The 16,027-nt window shown below is 39.7% G+C and overlaps 1 protein-coding gene across 1 annotated transcript; it reads right to left on the bottom strand.

The window, feature by feature from the left end:
- Window positions 1-502: 502 nt before the first annotated feature.
- On the bottom strand, window positions 503-8,032 carry LOC139737218 (charged multivesicular body protein 2b-like). The gene is given in 6 exon segments (XM_071647894.1): window positions 503-601; window positions 1,531-1,637; window positions 3,628-3,730; window positions 5,347-5,397; window positions 7,272-7,373; window positions 8,018-8,032. Coding segments are annotated over 6 exon segments (477 nt in total).
- Window positions 8,033-16,027: the final 7,995 nt, after the last annotated feature.

Here is a 16,027-nt window from a genome sequence, read left to right as displayed (position 1 = left end):
TTTCTAGACCTGAATTCTCACTTCATTGTAGCAAGAGTTTTGTTATAACCGGTGTTCGTTATAATGGGAGTACACTGTATCAATCTGGTTCAAGGAGAACTGGGCAGGGTCTCCTGTCCACCAGAATACCAGTATGCAAAGCAGGTCTCAACCCATTAAGGACGACCTGAATTTGCTATAGCACATGTTTCCCATTGACATCCGCCCGAGTATACTTGGGACTATAGTTTTCAAGAGGTTGAGACATCACTACCCTGGTGAACAAAATTTGCTGAGGAATCACGGTAAATAATCGTTCCAGTTTCAGATCACCATTATGAGCCGACAAAAGCTCTTTTTCCTGATTGTGCATGAGGGGGACATTTCATGTTATACACACTATCCCTGTTTCCTGGCAGGTATTGCAGTCTTTCTTGCCACGCATAGTATTACAGTCTGTGATCGTTGAGACAGCACACCATAGCTACAGCTAGACATCTCTGTCACAGGACCCCCAAAGGCATCAGGGATAATGGTCTTCTAGAGCTATGTCCTTTGCCTTTGATTCGCTCTATTTGCTGGCCAGGGATCCATTGTAGGGCTACGTTGGTGTATCGGCGAGCTGAAAAACAGAGAGAACCAGAGGTTGGATTGATCATTGTCTGATTTGACTGCGAAGTATGCAAGAACTGCTTATAATCATGCAATTCACAGAACCGACGGCTTTACGTCACCTACGAAGGACTAGGCAATGAGGCAGGCCTTAACGTGTAGAATTTGGTGGAGCTCCATTAATCACACTCCTTATTTTTTCGAGGAGCTCAACTGAGGTCCTTAAAATCACTCTCCTGCGATATTTGAGGAGCTCAATTTGATGTAAGGTGATAAAATGTCTCATATTTCATAAAATTCCAATGAATACAATACTGCAGGCCTACCTATTGATTATTCTGCATAACATAAATAAATGACCTCCAGCTCCACTAGTTAAAAAAAGGGGTTTTTCAAGCTTGTCTTTGTTTTATTTCAAAGCGACTTTTGTCTTCGTCTTGACCAATGCTCCGAATTTCAGGATATTTCTGAAAGACCATCAATTATCCACATTGATTTACACCTTCTAAATTCAAAATTTCAAATGAATGTGGATAATCATTCAGTAATATCTGGAACTGTTAATGATGAAGTAAAAAAAAATCAATAAAGAGAAAAATATTGTTCACCTGTCGCATGAGGACTTTCATTCGTGACGAATATCTGGTCAGGAGTGATTTTCAAATGGAAAATTTAATTACTTTACTTTAACTTTTGTGAAATTTTTTATCAATTTCATAGGCAATAATATGTGGTCACAATCAAGGAGAAAACCTCTCCGTATGCAAAGAAACCAATTATGATCAATATGCGGACACAACGGTTCCTCCTCGTGAGTCTCCCGGAGCCGCCGGGGACGTTCCAGTGCGTGACTGGAGCACTGGAGGGGAACATTGCCAAGGGGAAAAAAAAAAGGATGAACCTCACTAATCAGTTTCTCGTTATCTTCCCAAGACATACCTTTCCGGCGACTTCGATCCCAATCTCATCCAGGACCTGGTTGACAATGGCGTCCTGCTCTTCCTCCTCGTCAGATGCACCAAGAACGTCATCCAGGGTGTCATTCACTGAATGAGAGACAATCATTGGGCCTCAGAAAATGGCAATTCAAACTTTCCCACGTTCGATTGTTTGTGTGTTTTCTGCGAAGTGCTGACAGTAGTCACAGAAAATGATGATGATGATGATGATAGTAAGAATAATGACAATACTACTAATAACCAAGTCTTTTAATTATAACACAGTGACACTCCTGGCATATACACCAATTAGTGATACAGTGGACTCCCGTTAAACGAAGTTTAAGACTGGCGGTTTTCTTTCGTTACATCGAAATGTCGTTATAACCGAACAGTAAAGTATAGAAAGATAAATAGGAAATATAGAAAGAAAAATAGATTATGATTTTGGAACCTACATTTTTATTTCCTTGTAATAAGCAAATAATCAACGTTGGTGAAGGTGATGGGACAAACTATCACTTCCGAGGCGATCTGGATGTAGCTATGTGCGCTTCGAAAAGATAGCGTACACATTCAGATCGCCGAGGACGTGATAGTTTGTCTCATTGCCTTAAACTAAAAGTTGATTATTTGCTTTATATTCCTCATCTAGGGTCCTAGATGTTTCTATTTTATTCCACATCTGAAACCGTTTTCGCTGTTATCCCCAGGGCTTAGGCTACGTACATAGTTTACTTTAGACGTATGCGCGTAGATGACAAAACAACGAATTTGCTCCGCGCCCCGCGCGTGGCACCGAAATAAAAGTGCGTTGCACTGTGGTCTATCACTACACTGTCTTGACCCAGGTCAAATGATAGACCACAGTGCAACGCACTTTTATTTCGCGCATACTCAAAATTGTAGGCTATATCTTGCAGGTTATATCTCTCCTCCTTTTTTCTTCCATCTCTCTACTTCTTCTTCTTCTCGTTCCCGTCTCCATATTTCCTTCATTCTTGTTCACTTAGCGTATGAATTCATTTCTGTATGTCTTTGCGTTTTTCTTTTTTCTGTTTCTATTTTTTCTTTTTTTTCCTGAACCAAAAGTCACTCGTATATCTTTTGTCAATTCACCAGTCTTGTGTCCTTCTCACTCTCCCTCTTCACCTCCATATCCCATCTCTCTCTCTCCTCTCCCTATCTCTTGTCATATTACCCTTTCTTTGTTTTGTTTTTTTCACCATATATTGTGTATATATATATTTCTGTACATTATTTTCTTTTCATCAATCGCATTTCATTCTTATTTTTTGTTATAGTTGTTTTGTACACTTTTCAGAGTTATTTGCAATTATTGTTTATTGATGTTATAATGTGCGATATGTTTTTCATTGGACTCCGATACCCAGAGTTTGGGTTGTGAGTAAATAAACTTTCAACTTTCAACTTTTTCGCGTTAGGATTGTGTGGACTAGAGATCAGCCAAACAAAATGACTATCATCATAGAGTGAAACGAACTTTTCTTCTCAGGTGTTGTGATGGGCAAAACTACGCTTTATCACGTGATCAGCTCTTGGCCAATCCTATAGCAAGATTCTTAGTATGTGGAATATAATAAGAATTATATATATATATATATATATATATATATATATATATATTCACGTTGCACTGTGGACTATCACTTGGCCTAGTCAAGTGACAGTCCACAGTCCAACGCATTTTTATTTCGCGCTTACTCATCTCGCGTTAGGACTGTATGGACTGAAGAGATCAGCGAAACAAGAATGACTATCACTAAAGAGTGTAACGAACTTTCTTCTCAGGTGATGTGATGGGCAAAACTATACGTTTTATCATGTGATGAGCTCTTGACCAATCATTTTGCAAGATTCTTAGTATGTGGAATATAAAGCAAGATACTGATATAACAAGGTAATTATGCAGGTCCCACTTCTTTAATATTCTATTGTGTGTGGTTTTTGTTTTATCCCAGATACCATAAGACATCCAATATAACGAGAAATTTCAATGTTTCCAAGCAGCTCATTATAACGAGGTTTCCCTGGCTTGCAATCATCCCATCAATCCCTTTTCTTTCTCCATACTCACTCATCTCTTCCTTCATCATCATCTTGGCTGACTCCATCTCAAACTGCTTCATGTTCTGCGTCATTTTCTGTGATTTCATCCGCTTATTCATTGTTTTCATGGCCTGCAATATTGAGGTATTGGAGAAATAACTATGGCATAAAAAGTCTTTTATAAATGTGCTCATATGTAATGACTATGACAAAAATGGAAAATAATAATATATCTATACATAGAGAAAGGAGATAAATATTTCTTCATTTTCCCATTAATTACACACACTTTCAAAACAATTGAAAAATCAATCCTATTCACAGAGATATTCAACAATACATCGAAATTTCATCCCACTCACATTTAATCACATAACATAAAAGCATGATGACAGAGTAACTGAATCACGTCATAGCCCTTTTGCCCTCATCACTATAATAATATTCCAAAATATAACTCTTACTAGTATTCTGTGTAGTGTTTTGGGAGAGAATAATCGTTTATGAGTATAGGTCAAATTTATCATCGGCCCCTTGCAGAGCCAATATTGTGAAATCTGTGCAGACCTGCATAGTGTTCAATGCATGTAGAGGTAGTTCCACCCATATTATGTATAGGTCTACACCACAGAACCTACAACTGAAAGTTGTGCAAACTTTCAAACAGACTCTTGGGATTTGTTGCCCTGGAGAGCATGCACAGATCGTCTTGGAGGACCCGTGCTGGGACGTGCTCATATGTTTTTATGGACATCTGCACAGGTTCATAGGTCTATAAAGGTCTTTGCACAGGTTCCTTGCTGGCTCCACATTGACCACGCACAAATAGGCACAGATTTCAGATTCCCCCGAGTAGTGTCCCCGAGCAGATATATAAAATTTCAAGGGCATGCAAAGTGCCCACACATGTTCCTTGCTGAATCTGTACGCTGTTTTCTACAGGCCGGGGGTATTACAACCTTGCGCTATAGGTGCTGTTGATGTAACAACATGCACGATTCCCTCGAAGGTCTGTAGACCGTTTGTGAAGCATGTGACCACAGCATCACAGGAGTGTGACCTCGTAAAAATTTCTACGTGAAAAAAAAAAAGATGCCCCCTTAGGAAATCTACCCAAAAATAAATAAACTCCAAAAGAAGGAGGAAAAATCCCTACCGAATGACTAAAATCGGATAAGAAATAAGAAAGGTATGACATTTTGAAATATCACTTTTTTCGGGCGTAAAACATTTCTTGACTTGTCCATGACGGAGATGATGATGTCATGCCCTCACAATTTTTCAGATATGTTGTTTATGGAATTCGGAAAATTGTTAGTTTTAAAAGCATATTCCCGTACCAAAATAAATTAAAGTTAACATCTCTCCTTTTCATATTTTGGGTGGTATTTTATAAGGCAAGTTTTAGATTATCCAGCTGAATATGACATTTTTGTCGTTTCTGTATATGAAATGAATAAGAAATTTGTAAGAGCATGACATCATCATATTGCTGATTTGAATATTCATAATGACTGGTCAAGAATTGTTTTCAGAAAAATTTTATAATATCAGATTGTCATAACTTCCTGATTTCTTATCCGATTTTGATCATTTTTGCACTGTTGTGCAAGGATTCTTTTCTCTTTCTCATAGAATTGATAGAATTCTTGAGTGGATTTCTTCTTTATGGATCTGGATGCATCGTAGTCTATTGAAAAATCCATGAATTGATGTGACAAAAATATTGCACTTGTTTTTAACTTACCTTTGCTGTCCTACCCATGGCCTCAGCTGTGGCTTTGTTTGCTACCATGGTCTGCATGGAAAAGAGAGAATAGTATTGTACTTCCACATTGACCTTAATGGAGGTTACGGTGTATCGTCTGACAACAGAGGTTCCTGAACACTGTAATCAGAGTGAAATTTAGGAAATTCGCAATTTTTCACAGCAACTATTTCACTTGAATGTATAAGGTGTCAGTTCACAGAGCATATGAAGAGTTTGTTCGCAAAAACCGATAAGTCCATTTTTGAAGATTTTGAAGTACGGTCTCGGTCAAAGTACAAAATAATACCTTTTGAATGACATATTGGTCCCTACATATAAAGGTACATTTTTGAAGTTATGGTCAAAAGAAGCAAATATTTTCTCATTTTTCTCTTTATTTTTCTTGACCTTTAATCGTAAATATCTCCATTTGGCAAATATGGACTTATCGGTTTGTTGCGAACAAACTCTTCATATATACCTATAATACATCATAGCTGAATTAAGATTTATGGGGAAAGTGCACTGTCTAATTTGTCGTTTCACTCCACTTTGCACTCTTTTACCTATAAGGTGCAGAATAATTAACTCAATCCACTATGTTATGCATCTTTTCAAGCTTTTCTTTTTCATTTTTGATATATTAGTATTAGGTGTCTCTTCCCTCATTTAATATTGGTAGTATGAATTGTACATTAGTCTGAGTCATTTTGCATCCTGCCTCTATCATACACTAAATTGTATCTTCAATCTTACAATCTACACAAGTACATCAGAATAAATCCTCAAATTCAAGCAAGGCGGATGTGGGAAAAACTGTTGAGGTCTCATATGCCTAGTCAACGTAATACACAAAAGTATGTGCAATCATCTCATCAAATTTTCTTTTATTTTAAATCATGACATAATCTATATGGCAAATACTTATTCAGCACTGAATTTCAGAAACAACAAAATTGAGACACATTTCCTTTAATTCAAAGGAAAGTTCTCTATAACCATTCTTACATGAACAGAACATAATGAAAGAGAAGTGGAAATCTGGTTAATCTTGCTGGAGAAATATGGGGGTCATATTCTATCACATGTTCAAATTACTATAAACACTCGTTAGGGCTTTTTACACTTGTGTTTCTTAACCCCGGACTTTCTTTGACCCATACGCAGGACTATCGTTAGTCCCGTACCAATTTTTTCAGCTTTTTACACTCGCCAATTAGTCCCTTACTATCTCTTGTCCGGGGCTAAGGAGAAAACTGACCTTTTTACATTCGTATTTCTTAGCCCCGGACTTTCCAAACCACGTGAATATTCATAATTACGCTGTGTACTGTACACGTACACGCACGCACCGGCAGCACTTGATTACCTCGTTTCTGATTGGTCAGTGAGGGTCGGACTTCGTCTCCGTCGCTTAGCCCAGGATTATTTTTTCGTTCTGTTTACACTCACTTGCTTGGTGCGGTGCTAACCCCTGCTATTTTGCAGGGGCAGATAGTACCGTACTATCGGTGGGGCTAGCCCACTTTGGCAAAAACGAGTGTAAACAGAAAGTGGGCTAAGGATAGTCCCGTACCAACGGTGGGGCTAAGCCCCCCCCCCCCCCCCCCCCTAGCCCCACCGTCGGTCCGGGGCTAAGCAAAAATTTACAAGTGTAAAAAGCCCTTTAAAACATCCGGGTCAGAACTGACCCGGAAAGGGTCCGTTGGGGTCACATCCCGTTCCGGGTCAGAAATGACAAGGAATGGGGTCAGATATGACCCCATTCAGAGTCATGAATTGGGTCAGGGTGACCCCCCATTCCGTGTCTTTATGGCCAAATTCCAAGTCATTTTTTACCCAGAACGGGATGTGACCCCAACGGACCCGGTCCCGGCTCAGTTCTGACCCGGATTTTTTTTTTTTAAGAGTGTATACCGCACCTTTGCCTGAGCGTTGACAGAGGACATCTGGGCACTGGCTCCATACAAGCTGACTTTCTGCTTCCTAAGGTTAGCGAGCTGTTTGGCGAGGATTTTTGCTGCCTGTTACAAGGGAAACAAGCGACAGGGCTACATGCATGTCATCTACACGTTCTTTATCGGGGCTCCTATCACAAGCTTAATATACACATTTAGCTTTAAAAGGAAAGAAGAGAAGAATACTGTGACAAAATAATGATGCCTTCAAAAGACCTCATCAAAACATACAACATCAAGTAACATACAACAGTTGCAAAACTGATTACAGTGTACATGAAATAATCAATCAAAACAGGATTGGGAAAAACTATCTCTAATTTAGATTTTAAGGGAGGTTGAAAGTAACGGTGGTTTCAGTTTTTTTTCATGAAATGCCATTCCCATGGGAACAAAATGGACATCGCATCTCACCAGCGTAAATCCGTACCGAAGACTTGAGGGAAGGGATGGATGATCAGATATAGCCATCACAATTGTGTGTGAAAATAAGAGCTGAAATACAGGTTGGAGGAGCAGGAGTGGGTACGCATGAGTGTGTTATATACCATCATGTATACCAGACTGTCAAGTATCGAATGCACGGTCGACTGAGGAAATCAATTAAATGCTTTTCAGATACCTCGATACCGTGAAGAAGAGAATAGAAATATATGTTTTCTACTCCTTGGAGCGCGAGTCTTTGTATTATACCTCCCAGTCCCACCCACCTCCACCTTAGTCATCCATTGTGATACAGAGCGAGATTTTCCCTCCCCATTGTCATCCTTAAACAATGTTTGCCATGAAGCGGGAATTCCCTTTTCTTTTCTTTTCTTTTATGTTTCTTTTTATTTTTCTTCCCAATGAATGAATAAGTTTAGCAGGAAACAATGAAGCATTCGAGCATACTGTTAACATTTACCGTTACGAAGCTTTCGACGTCAGAATTTTATGTACATCATTCGCCTGCAAACGAAATACAAACAACATTTCAACACAATGTGCGTTCAGAAGAGGCCATATGGCTCATTCACTCCGCAAAGTGGTTATATCACCTTCCAATTACTTAACAGTTTTTGTTAAAACACTTAATATAATATATTATAATATATATGCTCATCCAAGACCCAAACAGGATGCATGATGATTTGCCCCTTTAAGCAACTACGCAAACTGGAACAAAAGCATACATTGTCCTTCATTCTGAATGAGAACATGTAAATTTAATTCTGGTCTAACACGATTGTTACAGTGAAATAAAATTGAGTGATGTCCACATTCATCTAGCATCTGTGGTAAACCATGATGTATACATGTGAAAATAAGGGGCTGAACTAGAGGTTGAGGAGAAGAAAACAGGGTATGAGTGTTAGACCATAATGCACAGTATGAAAATAAGAGCTGGGAAAGAGGTTGGGGGAGCAGTAGTAGGGCAGTGTGTTACACATGTACCATGATGTGTGTGGAAATAAGAGCTGAAATAGGGTCCGAAGGAGCAGGAGTAAAATATGAATGCATTATATTAATATACCATCATGTATGCTAAAGAAAAATATCGATTTTACCCCATTGGTGTGTAGGCCTACGTTAATTACACCAAATACATGTGGACTTGGTGCAGCGCCGTATCATTCCATAGTCTATACATGTACAGTACGTACAGCCCGTGTCCGCAGTCCGCATCTACGGTCGACCAAGGCGCGGGCCATAGGCGCTGGGATATGAAGTACAGTGTAGGTCTATATAGCCCTTAAAAGGATATTTATAAATGGCGCTTGGAGACAATTACTATACATGTACTACCCCTTTCAAAAATTGTCAAATATCTTATCTGTGTATCAATCCTGTGGGAAATGCCCACAAACTCGCATTCTGAAAATAAACTCATGTAACTCGCAAAATTTGATGTTAGCAAAGATTTATGTATTCTCTGATTATAATTATGCTTGGTTTGTGGTTTTAAATAAATTCAACTGAATTGAGTTAAATGCTCATTTTCTCACACCTCCCCCCCCCCCCCAAATAAAAAAAAAATTAAAAAAAACCCCCAAAAACCACACCTCTGGGTAGATATATGCGACTCTTACACCAGGCAGTTGAGAGGAGGCAAGGGTATGTTAGATGCACGGCAGCTGGAGGGGGGAAATCCCCTATAGATGTGTTGTTTTATTTCTTTTGTGTCATTGTGTGCTGCAGTCTATTTGTAGGTGAGAAAGGTGCAACAAAGCTGGTCGTGTTCACACTCATGTTATTGTAGACACACACACACACACACACACACACACGCAATAACACATCAACATACAAACGTGTAGACCTACAAACATACCATGGAGCTCCATGAACAGGCAAACACATACATACTATCACATCTATGTATATACCATATACACAAGACAGTATACAAACACAGTATGCACAGAATGCACACACACACACACACACATCACAATGACATCAACATAAAGACATCATAGACCTACAGACATACAAACACATACAAATACTATATACAACTTACATACACAAATGCATAAAAACACACACAAATGCACAGAATGTACAAACATACACACACGGTTACTCGACACATCAACATCAAAGGGTGTAGAGAAGTTGCTTTGTGGTTTGAAGACATATAAGGCCCCTGGACCGGATGGTATAACTCCACGAGTCTTGAAGCAGCTGGCAAAAATTCTGGCTCCAATTCTTTGCAATATATTCCGGTTGTCATATGAATCAAGTGAAATACCAAATGATTGGCGTGAAGCAAATGTTGTACCAGTCTACAAGAAAGGTAATCGATCTACTCCTGTAAACTACCGCCCCATTTCGCTGACATGTATTTGCTGTAAACTAATGGAGCACGTTTTAGCCAGCAAAATTATGAAGCACGGGGACGAAAATAACATCATTTTCCCCCTGCAATATGGCTTCCGTAAGAACATGTCATGTGAACAACAATTACTTGGTTTCACAACAGATTTACATAGGAACTTGGATGCAGGACGTCAAACGGATGTTATAGTCATGGATTTTTCAAAAGCTTTTGACAGGGTTGGGCATGAGCGGCTTTTACGTAAACTGGACTACTATGGTATAAGGGGGAAAAATCTGAAATGGATTCAAAGTTTTCTCAATGGAAGAAGCCAGAGGGTTGTTTTGGATGGTATTAAATCTTCTTCAGTAGCGGTAGGATCTGGAGTGCCTCAGGGGTCGGTTCTTGGGCCTTGCCTCTTTCTACTTTACATCAATGACTTGCCTGATGGTCTCGCGTCAAAGGTTCGCCTATTTGCCGATGATGCAATTTCTTACATGACCATCGACAATCAACATCATACGCAAAATCTTCAAGAGGACCTAAACAAAATTGGTGACTGGGCGAAAAAATGGATGATGGATTTGAACACAGATAAGTGTAAGGTTTTGACAATATCCAGGAAAAGAAGTAAGGTGCAACACGTGTATCATCTAAATAACGCCCCTCTTGAATCTGTTGAATCCGTGAAGTACTTGGGTGTAACCATCACTTCTGATTTGAAGTGGACCCAACACATTAACAATACTGTCAATAAAGCCAATAACGTGCTTGCATTTCTAAAACGCAATCTTCGCATAAAATCTGATGTTAAAGCCACAGCTTACAAAACGTTGGTTCGACCAATTGTTGAGTATGCTTCCACAGTTTGGGACCCATCTACCAAGAACCTAATCCACCAAGTGGAAATGGTCCAGAGAAGAGCTGCGCGATTCACTTTAAATCGCTACCATAACACCTCGAGTGTCACCAAAATGCTACAAGAACTTAATTGGACCACTCTGGAACAGCGCAGAGAAAATGACAGGCTAATTATGATGTACAAAATACACAATAATCTCACTCCTCTTTCAGCACAGGACTATATCATCAAACAGGCTACTCAGTTAACGAGAGCCTCGCAACCACACTCCTACCAGGTACCATATTCGAGAACTGAATCGCATCGCCATTCGTTCTTCCCAAGAACTGTAAGGAACTGGAATTCCCTGTCGTCAGAAATTGTTTCAGCGCCATCTGTGGGATCATTTCGAAACCGTCTAACGGTTGATCAGAGTGGCTAGTATTTTCGTCAAATTTTCTATGTGCTTGTAAATATCTGTAAATAAATTGTATTATAATGTAAATAGCACCAGTCTGCAAGAATCTTCAGTCTATTGAAGGAGGCAGACTTAATCAGAAGAAGAAGAAGAACATACAGACATGTAGACCTACAGACACCCAAACACATACACACACACACACAAATGTACAGAATGCACACACACACACACACCAGCAGAAAAAAAAAACCGATGCACATATCAATCATTCAATACAAAATTACGATCTTACATCACCTCATCAACAATCTAATATATATCATTTATCAAATTATATACACTTAAATATGAGATACATATTGTTGATGAGATGATGGTAGATTTAATTTTGTATTGAATTGAATGATTGATTTGTGTATATAAAGGTAATATTTCAGATTGGTATTATATGACATTGCATTATGCATGTATTATGACACATTAGGTCATTTAGATATTATTGTTCTGTTGATATATACACTGTAGATCCTGATGAAGGTCTGATGACAGGCTAAAAGATTGATTGTTTAAAAGGGAGAACAAGATCGAGAGCAAGGTCAGCCTCAGTCTAATTTCTTTCATTATATGCTACCTACAATGAGGCACCGCGTACGTTTGGGAAGGGAACTATCTCTCGCGCTATATACATACACACACACACACACACACACACACACACATATATATATATATATATATATATATATATATATATATATATAACTTTGGTATGATATATGGTATGCTATATCAGTTATATATATAAAGTGAGAGATCGACGAAGATGAAAGAAAGACGGAAGCCGGGAGATAGAAGATAGGAAGCCGATTTGGGAACTTTAATTCATCTGGGAAATTGATGAAATCGAGGAAGTAAGGCCTAAACCATCTGAAGAAAATCACTGTAATTGATTGCTATACTAGATGACCATCATAAGTGTTTTCTGTGCAAATGCAAGCACCTGTCCCACGATCTTCCAAATAATGTACAAGGATTCTGGTATAATGGTCGAGTTATTGGAGTCGTCAGGGAAATCCCCCCCCCCCCTCTCTCTCTCTCTCTCTCTCTCTCTCTCTCTGGACTACCAAAATTCCTGAGCCCTCTTTCGCTCAGGTCAGCTCTCATTCTAAACCCCTATATTAATCTCAAGACAGATGCCCCACCTCATTTAGATTTTAGCTGTCATGAAACAATACGAAATCTAGTGTGTGTGTGTGTGTGTGTGTGTGTGTCCAGAATGGGATCTTAAAATTCATAAGAAACCAAACAACTACACGTATTCAAATCACGTGAATCAAAATCTTGAAACACTTCTTTATGCATCACTAAACATTCTTCATGAGTCTCTCTGGACGGAACTTCTCGCTGATCACAGACCATCAATCCCTTGTTGTAATACAGTACTCTCCGCGTAATCGGGTATCGCTTAAACGGGTACTCCGTTTAATTGGGTGGTAATGTCAAAAACAGTTCCAATGCACATTAAACTTACCTGATAATCGGGTTGTCTCTCCGCATAAACGGGTAAATAATTTTCTTCTTATCTAATTTCTACCCACATTCTATCGCAGATATAACACTTCCGAAATCATGAATGTCAAATTTTACACGGCTAATCGCATTCTCTGCTTAATTTGCAGAGAAGACCGATCATTTGGGGATTGATTAGACATGAAAACACATGTACCAGTACCGACTTGCCACACGTAAAGGAACATTACACTTGTACACTAAAGCTGGCACTCACAGCTGCATAGACAGACAGGGGTTGAACACACAGTTTGCGCTCCTCCCTTGATCCGCAACAAATTCAAAATACGAGAAGTTTGCAACGAAAATCAGGCCATGCACCAGCTCCTTAATTTTGTTTTTCCCAGTCACTTCTCGAAAAGTAACCCGACGTTCTGCGTGACTTGTGCACGCAAAGAGACGTGTTCATTTCGGAAAACTCCTGCGTGTTTAATAATAGCGAGGAGTCTCTAGTCAAACGACAAAGTTTTCTGAAGACATATTTGTCCATAAAAATAGTGTAAATTATTGCTCGTGACTGAGCAAGTGTAAGGTATATGTTTAATGTGCCGTGCAGGCACGCGTGTTACCGTAAGCATACAGTGTAGGTGTTTGATGCAGTGTACAATGCATATACATACACATTGTGTGTGTCAATTGTGAATGAGACGTGTTCTTCTGTTAATCGGGTACTCCGCTTAATCGGGTAAGAAACGCTTTGCCCGAGCCTACCCGATTATGCGGAGAGTACTGTACCATCTTGAATCTGAAGGGCCTACCTGCAATAACCGCAGCTAGATTACAGCGTTACGCTTTTGTTCTCAGCTGGAGTCTCCTACGGCATTGAGTACCACAATACATTGCACTCAGAGGCATGGAAATGCTGATGGACTGTCGCGTTTGCCTGTGAAACAATCAAAGGAACCAACTGCTCCAGATACCCTCGGTATCAAACATCTGGAAGAAATGGCAAATCCGCCCGTGACCAGCACTCAGATGAGCACTGAAACACGTCGCGATGCACAGTTGTCGATGGTGTATGAAAATGTGCAAAAAGGAAGGAAATCGAATCTACCCAACTCCCTGACACCATTCTATCATCGCTTGAATGAACTGTGCCAAGGATGCATCATGTGGGGACATCGCCTAATAGTCCCTGAAAAACTCAGAAAGAAAGTGCTGACAGAACTTGACAGTGGACATGTGGGCGTGGTAAGAATGAAAGCGCTGGCACGCATCTATGTCTGGTGGCCGCACATAGAAAAAGAAGTTGAAGCGATGGCTAAACGCTGCACCGGTTGCCAAGCATCACAAAAACCACCACCCCTCCAGCCCCACTCCATCCATGTGAGTGGCCAGCAGGAAAATGACAGGGAGTGCAGGTCGACTACGCAGGTAGACGGACATAATGCTCCTGGTGGTCGTCAATGCATACTCAAAATGGCCGAAAGTTACACTCATGAAGTTCACAACTAGCGAGCGAAAAATCAGTGTTCTTCGTGCCATCTTTGCAAGAAATGGTGTCCCGTACAAATTGTCTCCGTCAACGGGCCACAATTCACTTCAGACGAATTCAAGGACTTCATGACATGCAATGGAGTGAAACATCACTTCCGCTCCATTTCACCCATCCATAAATGGATTTGCCGAACGCTTTGTGCAGTCACTGAAGTCTGCATTAAGTTCTGCAAGAGGGAAAAAGGGAACACTCCAACGAAAAGTTTCGCAGTACGTACAAATGTACTTGATGGCATACCAAAATGCCCCTCACCCCACAACTTGGGAATCGCCATCTATGCTGCTGAACAATCGTTCTCTACGCTCAAGATTAGACCTGCTGAAACCAGACGGGCGCAAATAAACAGGTCAACGAGAAGTAGACAAGAATGGCTGCAACACGCCGCAACACTCTAGTGCGCCAGTTCGATGTTGGCGAACCAGTCTGGGTTGTCTAAGATCTGGCCCAGTATCATACCAGGTCAACGTCGTGTCAAATCTAGAGTGGATCGGGGAGGCCCCACGTTGATCATATGACATCTGCAACACAGCAGCAACAAGCTCCTGAGCCAAAAATACGTCGTACCTCCAAAAAGCGTCACACCACAACAGAGACAAATGAGGAAACAACAACAGCTACAGCAAACAAAACACCTACAACACCAGCAACACTTCAATCAGAAGAAGCTGCAACACTAATGCTGCATCAATCGGAAAGACACCGGCAACTGCCTGGCAGATTGAATTTGTAGATTAGGAAGTCATATTTCATTAAAAACTAAAAGGGGCAGAATAATCTCCTATGATGACTACTTGACCAGGGTAGTCCACCCCTGTGTCAAATTATGTAAATACAGATTGTAGGTTAGTTACTCATTAAAGAAGGAAAGTACCTCTTTGATAAAATTAGGCACATGTATGATTGGATTTACAGTGTTTATAAGAAGCAAAAAAAAAAGAGAGAATTTTGGAAAAACATAAACTCAATACGTATACAAAATTGTAGTTAGAAAAGAAATTTGATGGATAAATAAGTTGAAATAAAAGCAACACTCACATCGTAATATATTGTGTTGTACATTGTATTATTAAACCACATCAAAGAGGTACAGTAATTTCTAAATGGACAACATGTAGATAAACCTTGTAAGTACTAGCATATCTATCACGAAGACAGCATACATTGGATCTGGATTTTGAAACTCTGAATTAGAAATTCGAGCTGAGATAATATTATACTAACGGATGCTGACACGAAGTAAATTGTAAATGGAACTGGATAATGGACTCACTTGATCAATATTTCCCATCACACATTCATTAATTCAAACAGAGGAAACAATTGAGAAGGGAGGATTTGTGGGATATTCATATTGATAATGCCATATCGAGGTTTGAATTCTAAGACAATACTTTCACTCCCACTGACTCTCTCTTTCTCTCCATCTCATACAATAATGGCCTCCTTGTATCCACGCTGTTCTCTACTTGGGTATCCCACGTATCAGAGTGATGATGTGGCAACCCAAATAAAATCAGTTTTGTAAATGCAGTTACAGAGTACACAGGTACATTATTTAGTGTGCTACAATTCTAGTAGAAATCAGTCATAT

Source organism: Diadema antillarum, unplaced genomic scaffold (genome assembly GCF_040938485.1).
Source record: "Diadema antillarum isolate AM-2024a unplaced genomic scaffold, OU_Dant_1.0 seq00000686_RagTag, whole genome shotgun sequence".
Taxonomy (NCBI): Eukaryota; Metazoa; Echinodermata; class Echinoidea; order Diadematoida; family Diadematidae; genus Diadema; species Diadema antillarum.
Note: the sequence above shows the minus strand (reverse complement) of the source record. Positions and strands in the feature narration are given on the sequence as shown.